Consider the following 12,211-nt stretch of genomic DNA (forward strand, 5'->3'; position numbering starts at 1 on the left):
ATAAATAAGGTTTTAAGGTTTTCTACGATTACAAGTCAACAATTCGAAAAGAACACATATACGTTTTCTCGTTTCTCAAATCTAATTGTAATATTACATGACAACAAAAGAATGAGGTATTTTTCGATGATATTTATTACCCCACGTTATTTGATGTTTATATTTATTTATTAAACTAAATTTGTATATTTTGCCTTTTATTGTTTTACAGAAAAATATAAGTTGGCTTTTAAATAACTACCGCAAACCAAGTAGCGTTTAAATTAATCATGTTTATTTTAGTTAGGTATTTTATAGTTATTGGGAATCATAATTTACTACCCTGTAAATAATGTATAAAAAACGTATTTAGCATCGTATAACTTATAAATAAACTAAATGTATAGTAAAATTATTTCCGACACGATTACAAAGAGTTCGACTTAGTGCGACATGTGCGTGATCGCAAAAATTGACTTCATCGTAACATTTCACCGACAGAACCAAGAAACCACATTCTCTATATTTTATCAATTTCTTTGTAAATTACGCGATGGCCCATTCTTCCGTATAGCGTGTTGGGAAATAACTTGCAAATTTATTCGGGTGGAAAAAAAAATGAAAACTAAATCATCGTTTTTCGTTTTTACTTCGTCATATCCAAACCCGAACGATACCGACGTTTTCGTCAGTGTGTAATTATTACGGCGGCGGGACCACGGAAACACAAAAAGTCACTCATGTAATAATATAAAAAATAATGCGTTATAAACGTAAAGTCGGTTATTACGGTTAACCGAACGCGTAAAAAAAAATTATGCAAAAGACAGACGTATTAAAATAAAAAGAATAGAAAATAATAATAATATATTAAATCGAGTTTAATATATTCGGGAGCCGAAGGGTTAGTCAGCCGCGACACACACTACATATTATATTATATAGCATAAAATAGTGACAAAAAAAAAAAAACGAAAAAAAAACGTCAGTAAAGCGGACGAACATAACAATAGAGAAAAAATCCCTCGCACCACCATCGCCGACATCACACACGCCAACCGGTCGCTGACGTACGCTATGTGACGTTAATTTTTTTCCCCTCCTTCATCGAAGTCTCTTGGGGGGTGAAGACCTAACCTGCTTCGCCGGTTGTACCGCTCGGTTTTTCGTGGGTGAATGTACGATGACGACAATCGGCAGAGTCGACTTTTCGTCCACGTTCGGTCGATAACGATAACAATATTAATAATAATAATACGAGGAATTCGCCCGTGTAGCGTATACCCGAGTCAATATGGGGGAAAAATCAAAACGGGCCCGCAATTATAACACACCAACCCTCAGACGGCGACAAATGGGGTGAGACGTACCGCCGCCGCTGTTCCGTTCTCCCACTACTAATATATATACATATATATATACTCTTCACGTGCATGCCTATTATACCATATACAATATATTACGTACATATACGTATATTTTAACACACTATATTACACCGCCCTTTACAACACAAATTATATATATATATATATTAATTTGCTAATGGAACAGATTGATATTATGCGCACCACCGGGAAGGGTGGCCAAAAGTGAATCTGGCGTGGTCGGCAATATATTGTAATAATATGGACGAGTGGTGGGTGGTATTATAATTGGTTGCTACCGTTTTGATTGAATCAATTAGCAAAAATAACCTTACATAAACGATAAAATATAATATAGTATCACGATATTATATTATACGTGTATAGTGTATACATACTATAACAGGTATACGCTGAATACCGTGGTCGTGGTGTGTGTGTGTGTGTGTGTGTGTGTGTAGTACATAACATATTTACCTTCAAAATATTATACGCTTCCGAGTGTTCAGTAGGCGAACGAGTCACGTTATCATACTACACCTCCTATTCACCTGACGATTCCGACAATATTATAACAATATATACTATATTATATAATATGATATAGTGCTGGAATCGGAAAAATAAAAAGAGGAAGACGAAAAACTCGAATAAAGTTGGCTTCCTTATTGCAATGATTGAATTCAACCTAACTTGTAGTATAACAACGAATGAATGGTTACAATAGTGCATTAATACCTGTATTTACGAGTTTACCAGTAACAAACGACTTATAACTGTTTAAAATAAATAGTTTTCTACAATAATCCGTAAATTACATTAAAAATGATTTTAATTTATTAAATATATACTAATTTACATTTTCTCAAATCATAATTCATAACTGTTATCAAATCGAATTTGAATATCTATTATGTACCTACCACAATATTTTTTTAAATAAAAAATGTATAAACATGATATACGTTAAAATAAATAATTTGTAAAATAGTAACGTTTCTCCGTTCTAATGCAAATAATTAGTATGAGTACCCTCAAAATATAAAGAAAAATTATTAAAAATAATCAGTTTCTCTGAAACCCCTCCCCTTCACCTAACATACAACTAGAGCATTTCTACTATATTGTATATAATTTTATCAATTATATGCAATTCTCAAATTATTATATAATATATATATTAACTACTCAGAGATACAATTGTTTTTGGCTTAAAATACAGATAATCACTTTGGAATAAGAAATAAAATTGAAAAATTTATCATTTTTCAAAGTTTCTTTTTGATATAGTGTTATGAAATCTTAATTGACGTAGATCGATACGATTGTCTGTTGCAAGACAGATTGTAGTGGGTGCCGTATATGTGATCACAAAATTGATCATTTTATTGTAAATCTAAACAATGTTCTTCACGAGGAGTTAAATAATGAAGTAGACAATCAGATCGAAAATAATTTATAATATGAGAACATAACATTTGAAATGTTTATATAAATCTAAGTGAAGTTTAGAAGTAGCGTACTTTGCTACCGTACGATAAATTACGATAATTCAATTGTCAGGAAATTTGATCGATCGGAAATAATAAATTTCTAAAGAGAATATCTATATAAAATATAATAATATTATATAAGAGTCGAATATGGGGACGAGTTGAAACAGTGTGTGTGTGTGTGTGTAATGGTATGATTGAGGGTGTCATTAAACAAACGTGCAAAATGTGCAAAGGAAAAAAATTACCACAAGTATGTATATAAGTGTATGATATTTTATTTACAAAGAGTGAGAAAAAGATAGTCTGGAGAGGGATTTAAAGAAGATTGATTACGTTGATTGGATATAATAATAATGTGTAATAACAATGGAAAAAAGAAATATTATTATATTATGTGCTCAGTACATGTGCGGTGTTTGAGTTGTGTGTATATAATATGGAATTACTAATTCGAGATTTAACTGTCGAATGAGTGCGATACTCGAGTTCGATTATCTCGATAAGTGGCCGTGGTGTGCGGTGCAGACAATACGAATGGCGAAAAGAATGAAATTGTTGTAATTCGTTGGCACGACGCCGCCGTCGACGCTGTAATAATATTATACGCATATATAGGTATATAATATAGGATGGTCGACGTACATGAATCATGTGATACCCGCGGAGTTGAGTGTTGAAAAATAAATAAAAATAACGATTTGGAAATTCGTATACAGTTGCCAAAAGTGTATATACGAGTGTAGATATATATAACTAATAATATAGGTATATGTATATTTATATGCTATGTGAAGCAGTATATACGTTTTCAAGTGGTCAATTGTAATTTTCTTATATATTTTGGCCTTTGGGTGTGTATATAAATTATATATAACAGAGGAGGCGGTCTTTGGGAAAGTGTAGTGTATATACTATTCGTCCCTTGAGAAAGTTTCCCGATCTCGTTTTTGGTTTGCTTATTCATGACTTCGAGCGAAGTAAAATATTGTCGACAGTGGACACGGACTACGTCAACCAGAAATGGCCATGGCGATTTTAACAACTCCGATACAAAGTTGGTCATTTTTATGTCTTGCGTGTTTGTTTTGAATTTGTGCACTTTTTATTTTCGCCTTTTTATCGTTCGTTGACCTACCTATAAACGCATTTATAGTGATATAGTGTGAGCAACTATATATATATTACAATTTAGATGTATAGGATATTAGATATACGTATAATACGAAAATAGGCTTATATTGTTATCGTATTAAAAATAAATTTTATAATGAAAATTAAAATACTATCTATTCAGTTATCTTACAACATTCAATCTGTCCATTTTATTTACGTAAAATATTTATCATGACTTTAAGAGGATCGTTTTACGAAAATTATTCAGTCCCTTATTGAAATATATTTATGTGATTTTTACTAGTGAATAATACCAATAATATTTCCATAAAAACAAAACAAACAAACAAAAGGTTACATTTACTTAAAGGTTGATATTACAGAAGTGAAGATTGGATTTTTAATATGTAATATTGTATTATACTAAATACACATATCAGTTAATTAGTGCAATTACTTACAGTTTCAATTATTTTGATTTTGGTATAATTTTAATATTAATAAAATAATTACTAAAAGATTAAAATACAATTTTAATATTATGTTATATTGTTATGCATCCCATTATATGACGAGTAACTTACTTATAATAATAATATAATATTGTATAGTCTATAACATTTAAATTTATAACTTTTTAAACACCATTAGTTAATATCTCATAATTATTAATTATTATATTTTGTAAAATATAAATACGTATAAGTTATTTTCCTTTTCTATTTTGCGACTAGGTTTTCATTTGTTAAGGATTAAATTACCTATATGAACGATTCGTAATAATAAACTTAAATTTCTTCTGTGAACTGTGTAAAAATTGAATTTTAAAATCTTAACACGACCATTTTAATTTGTTTCTTTTTCAACAAAGTTTAAAATTTAAAATTTAAATAAGGTTTATATAATAACATATTATACTAAATTAATAATATTTTTTTTGACAAATTTATACGATTACTCTTAATCAATTAAACATGAAACTCTTTTTAGTTTTATCATAGATTTCAGTTTATAATAATATTAATATTATTTGTTAATGGTAAACAAATGTTTTATCGTTATATAAATTCACTCCTAAGCGTCAAAAGAGTATTTATAGCTATAACCTAATATATAATATGTAACTTATAAGTATGAAGTGCTATACCATTAACATTTTAAAATGAAAAAACATAATACATCTTTGCCACGTAAAATAAATATTGATAGTAATTTTAAAATTAAATGTTTCTTGTAAATTATAATATTCTGTTCCTATCTAATGTACTTATAATATAATCACATAATTTTCAAGTTGGAAATTGCTCTTTTATTTTTATTAAATATTTCGAACATTGAATATGCTTGAATTTAATATAACAAATACTTAACTGTTTACCATACAGCATACTTACATTATAATATGAACGAATCTAATTTTCTATAAAACGCATACGATGAATTTTCGTATAAATGCATTATATTTTGTATAATTCACACATGCTTCGTGCATTGTGCATACGCATGTACATTGTGCATAACATAATAATATTATATTATGTATACTTTCGACTGAAAGTTTTATCATTGCAGTGTAAATTATATCCTGTCAACCGACCAAAGTGTATATTTTATCGTGACTTAACCGGAACACGTTTAAACAGTGGGTGGGGGAAGACTTGATACAAACTCGCGTGATACAAATTTATTTTTATATCACGTTATTTAATGTCGTGACGTTCAAATAGAGAAGCAAGCCTAGGAACACTTTGCCGCATTTCGTGTTTTATTAATGTTCCTACCTTGGCGGCATTTAGTATAGCCATGTGCCGTCCGCACATGTCTGCTCAGCTTTTAAGAATAATTATTATCTAAGTGGTTGACGTTATGAAGACGTGCAACGCAAACTTTTTGACAATATCGTTATTGCTGTTACTAGTGTAATAAATTATATGCATATATACTTACATACAGACTTTTTACATGGTCGTGAAGAGTTTCATTTTGAATTCAAATATGGTTCAACGCAACATTATAACTCAATATATGTACTACGCCATCATTATTATCAAACATAATGTATATACAAATAACTATCAAATTATAAAAAATAATTTATCCATAATTAGCATTTTGGATGCATTGATATTTGTTCACTTTTGTTTTAGGATTTATTTTTACACGACTATAACAATTGTGTATTAAAATACTTACGGAGTAAAAAAAAACTAAACGTGGAACATCATAAATTATAATATTATATTACTCGCGTTCTTTATTAAAGTACGTGCGAGTGTACGACAATATTAGAGTTTAACTGATATTTTATGATTATGTTAAACAAGATGTAAACATTTATACATATTATTATTTTTATTTTTTCAGAAGAAACAAACGTAGCACTAAAAAATAATTTAAATAAAATATTTATATTGAGCAGTTGTTTTGCTTAGTACATACACAGAACAGTTTATATAGTATAATCACTATTTATTTACTTATAACTAAATATTAACAATTATCGTAATCACTACAGATCATCGACTATCGATTATTGGCCGATATTTTTAATTTATTTGTTTTTATTCAAAAAGTTTTCAACATTTCTTTGATGTAGAAACTTTGTTCAACTATCCAAATTTACAAGATTTTATTGGTTAAAAAAACGTTTTGAATAAAAAAAAAATTGTTTGTTTTGTTTTGTAAATTGGTAGGTATATATATAAATGTGTATATATGTATGCGTAGGCACGCGTTGAATAGATTTGTCATATTTTTAATTCTGATAATACTAATTATCATTTATGAATTATAATAAAATAAATATTACAGTATGTAATATTATTTATATCATTCTTATTATTGAAATGTAGGTAAATTTATACTTTTTACGTCTTAATTTGAAATCATTCAATGTTATAAATTCCTTGTTATTTATAGATAATAAATTTACAATCTAATCCAATAAATCTTTTGGAATAAATTTTACATCATTCAATATTTAAATATTTTAATAACATAATGTACTCTTACACATTTTCAAGTGATCATATTTGTAGAGTTTCAGACTGTAAGACTGTAATCAAAATTGTACGAGAATGAAAATATTAGTACGTCATATTACATTAATCATTATAACATACATCTTGTCTTATTTTATTCCAAACAAATAATATGCTAATTTAGTAAGTAATTTATTCTGTTTATAAAGTCAAATCAACAACACTGGTATAAAGATGGTATATTTCACTTAGAAAGCTGGTGCACTTAATAAATGTATACTATATACATATTGCAATATTCCGACTCGTGAACATATTTTCAAATTATAACGCTTCGTTTTCTTTATGCTATTATAATAATATATTACTAACAACCGATTGTATATTAAGATGTTTAATGTTATACATACTTTTACGTTTGAACAAACTGAACATTTAAAATAAACTATTTAAACATTTACATTTAAGGCAAATTATTAAAAATTTAAAAAATAGAAATTTTTTTTAATAATTAAATGTAATTAAATATTACATTATATCTATCTTCGAAAATGTCATAAAGTCGTGTTAGTTTTGATGATATAAGTTATATACCAGTTTATATACAAATATAAATTCGTGTATTTCCATTAGATTATTATTATTGTAGTAAGTAAACAAGTCGTAATCCAAAAATGAAAAGCAATTTTGAAAAATAAAGATATCATAATAAGTATTAGATTCTTTATTCTTAAATTGTTTCTGCGCCTCATTTTAATAAAACTATATTAGACTTTACAAACATCGAGTCGTTATAATATTATAACCCACATTGTTTGTAACAATCTTAAACGGAAAAGTCTTATTTATAAAATTTGTAATTTAATTTCCAGGAGAAAAATATGAACCAGAAGAGTTTGTCACTGAACAATATAAAACGCGAATGAAACTCACAATTAAGTCTGTTACTGTCGAAGATTACGGCACGTACAAATGTTTGTCGAGAAACGCACTCGGAGACACAGATGGCACAGTAAAAATTTACCGTAAGTGTATGTTTTTAAACGAAATTATTATTTAATATGATTTTTTTACGAAGCGTATTAAAGTCAAATAAAACGTAACGGTAGTTTATTTAAATTTGTTTAATTTTATATACATTCGAAAACATATAGAGACAGAGAAGTAATATAACTGTGAACTAAGTAAATTAAATAACTATATAGGTTTAAAACAGAAATATTTCGTATAAAAATCATAAAAGATTCATTGATTATATTTTACAATGTAATAATATATTAAATGACTATAATATGTAAAAATAAAATAATTATAGGTTTATGTACAATATAATATTAATGTTACGTAAAAACGAGTTATGATTGGTAAGAAATGCTGACATTCCATTTTATCTATAATAATTATTATAAATTATAATATTATGTATACAAATCTTCTGTTTGAGTTTTTAGTTGAATTCGACAAAATAAATCTGGTTAAAGCTTAAAGGGGAAAAAAATCAACGAACCGCGCGTTTGATGCAGGTTTTACTCTTAGAATGCCTATTCAGTACAAAGAGTCAAAATGCGTTTAAAAAAAGACATTTTAATGCGTTCGACCCAAAGTTATTAAAAACCATATTAAAAAAAAAAAATAATAATAATAATAATATCTGGTCTTGTATTATAAAACGCGTTGGAGTAACTAGCAAACTAATTAACTATAGCTGATTATGGTTTAATATAAAAATTGCGCGTGCATTAATAATTAATAAAAATGGAAGTTGTAACATTAGGATTCAAAATAATTATAATATAACAAATCAAAAATGTTTAATTACCGATACGATTATTTAATACTTTATATTATTATTATCAGTATATTAGATTTTATTTTTACTGTTGTATTAGACATCGCGTGTGTACAATCGAATTCATTATGATTCATCATTTGTTTTAATATTGTTATACCATGATTATAGGTTTTAATCGCGTTAACGTTGTTAATCGCTCATTTGAAATTTGCATTTTATTTGACTATTCATAACAGCTATAATGCTAATATTATACTGATGGAAATTATAATGATAATAGGATTTTCGAAAATAGTACTCTATAACCTTCGATATAAAACATTATTCGTTTTTTTTTTTTAATTTTAAATTGTATTGTTGTATTGCCAAACAGATAATCAACGTCTATATAAAACATTAATATTCAAGACCAAAATCAAATTCTAAAATCATAATTATATTTTATCAAGAAGTATAATTATAGTTTAATTTCATAGAATTACATCTTAGTTTATTTTACTTCATAATGGCAGCAGTATCTACAATTCCAAATATTATCTTAAACAATTAAAAATAAACTTTTTATAGGTCATATTTTCAAATAAGTTCTTAAGTTTCATACAGGAATCATTTTGCACAAATGAGAATCCTTTAGTGAAATATTTACTTTATTTTCAAATGGGAATCATTTTTATTCCTTAAAAATTAATAATCAGATGACCTTTTATGAAAAATGTTAATTTATATAAATTGAAATTTAAAAGAGTATTTTTAAATCTTTTTAACTTTGTGTATATCAAGAATGATGGATCAATGATATAGGGTCAGAATACATAGGTGTATATGGTTAAAAAAATTGTCACATGAGATTCTTTAAATGGTATAAAAATGTAAAACCTATACAAACAATTTGAATTTGAATAAATTGGAGAAAAAATATGGATGAGCAATGATCATACTTGGTGAATTACCTTGTACAATACTTAGAGTATTATTTAAATATCATATTTTAAAATTAAGATAGTAAAAATTAATAATATAACTTAATGCTGCATACAAATAGTAATAAAAACAATTTTAAATAAGCCGTTATAAATATTATAATAATTATAATGTCAAAAACTAAAACTGACCTTCAGAACAATGAAAAAAACTACTTAAAACTGTTGGCACTAAATCTGAGTTTTATTTAAACTAATAATATAAACCATTGAACATTAAATGAAAACTCTTAGCAAATTTACTAAAATCTAACTCGGTGTTGATTGATTTTATTTAGAATGCATGAGATTCTACTCGAATCGTTTCGATTAACCCTTTTGCAGTTATAATATAGCACTTCGATGTGTAAACCAATGGCAATAAACAAGTTTACACGGTTATAGACACTATATATAAAATATGTATATGCATAACCCAGTAAAAGTGCACGAGTAACACATGCATCAGTAAATTGATTTTATTTCATAAAATAGTTTTTATTATCATTTCTATTTTCAACGAAAACGGTATTACTATAAAATTGTAAAATCAGTGCCAGTTGAAAAAACCCTATTATTTTTTTATAATTTTAAATTAGCAGATATTCTTAACAATGTTTTTAACTAAAAATGTTTTTTTTTTTTTTTCATAAAATATAGAAGTGGCTAATAACGGCGCACACAGCACTACGCGACCCAAGCACAGATGTAAGTAACAACTTTTTATTTACTATACTACAAATACTATTATAGTTATACTATACTATAATACGAGTGCAGCAATTACTCGATATTGATGTGAAATACGTGTATTCATGGTTTTACTTAAAGCGTTACTGATACAACAATAACGATTACAAGAAAAATATTTTTTTTTAACGCACATCTCGACAAAAAATACCGTTTATATTATGTTTTTGAGGATCAAAACAATAAGACATAAAATACCCATTAATATTTCTTCATGAACATTGAAAAAAATACAAGCCACGTGTATAATATATTAATCACAGACTCTCTTAATATATAGGATAATTTACAAAGCATTTTAACCTCACTTTTATCATTTAATAATCAATTTATTAAAAATGATAGTATTTGTAATTTGATTTGAATTCACAAATAAAGGAAAAATTGGCAATAAGCATGCTTACTTGATAAACACCTCAAAATACATAACCATGTCTTCAGAAGATTAATGGATACCAAATAAATTATTGATTTAAGTAAAACATATATTAATATGTTGTATGCACATGATTTTTTTATTGAAACAACGCATATTAAATTTGTTAATTGATATAAATGATTAAGTAATTGGATACTGTATTATTCAAATATTACAATATGGGATGAATCAGCGTACAATTAAAAATAAAATAAACTCAATTGATGAGTATATATTTTATTACATTACATGCATGTAATATAGATAATATTCGTTATAAATAAAAAGTAAACAAACCCTTTGGTTTGGATAAACCCTTGTACCACGACTAAGACAATGGAGGAGAATTCAAGAGTCTTGAATTGTTACATTTCACGTTTTATTTTTACAATTACATACGCCGTGTATAGAGCACTCTAAGACGTACGAGCATAACATATATTATGTAGTCACACTTGTTTTTATATAATTATTGTTGTTGAAACATTATAGTACGAAAAATGCGTTATAACGATGCTTCTGTCGCACAAAACGACTAGGATGACTTTGAGGCGGGGGAACAATGGTAAAAAGTTATAAAAATATAATATTATGTCCGTGTATGTTGTTTGATAATAAACGCTCTTATAATATGTAAAATTTATTGCCGAAAATTTGGAAAATTCATCTTTTTTACATAAAAACAGTCATAAAATACCTCTAACTTTTATTCATATCAATTGGTATCCATGTGCATGTATAAATTATATATGCACATTTTTTTTTATAGTACGTTCGTACTTTTTATATATTTTACCCTATTAATTATAATATTATTATACACTACTCGGTCAAATAAAATATTAGTACCTACTAATTACTACAATTTTTCGTACCTACCATAATTGTTTGACCAAATTAACTTTATTTACGTAATTAATTTCATCGAATTTCTTTTTCATAAAAACGTCTACACGCAGTACTATTTACCACTTAAAGTTCGAAATAAAATTATATACAATGATTTATAATATTATACAATGTAAACACGCGAATTTATCGGCCTTGTGCACTAATTTTTATATAATATTTTACATAGAATGTAAAATCATTCGTTCGTTAATAATTGAATATAATACAATACAAACAACGAAAACAAATTTAAAATTAAATCAACTATTCAACTATCATCTTATCATAATTAATTAGGTAAATTAATGTTGTAATTAATAAGTTACTGACGTCCAGTCACAGTATTAACAATTATTAAAAGCACTTTGTGTTTAATGAGTATCACTGTAAAAAAAAAAAACAATAAAAATGCACGATAGCAATAATAAAATATTATAAAAATATAATAATATATTTTATGATAAT

The 12,211-nt window shown here is 26.5% G+C and overlaps 1 protein-coding gene across 1 annotated transcript in view; it reads left to right on the plus strand.

Moving 5' to 3' along the window:
- Positions 1–12,211, plus strand: part of LOC113548077 (neurotrimin-like) — a 166,563-nt gene that overhangs the window by 133,797 nt on the left and 20,555 nt on the right. Inside the window, exons 7-8 of the mRNA XM_026948744.1 lie at positions 7,809–7,961; positions 10,348–10,395. Coding sequence (XP_026804545.1) covers positions 7,809–7,961; positions 10,348–10,395 — 201 coding nt within the window. The remainder of the gene's footprint in view (positions 1–7,808; positions 7,962–10,347; positions 10,396–12,211) is intronic.

Source organism: Rhopalosiphum maidis, chromosome 4 (assembly GCF_003676215.2).
Source record: "Rhopalosiphum maidis isolate BTI-1 chromosome 4, ASM367621v3, whole genome shotgun sequence".
Lineage (NCBI taxonomy): Eukaryota > Metazoa > Arthropoda > Insecta > Hemiptera > Aphididae > Rhopalosiphum > Rhopalosiphum maidis.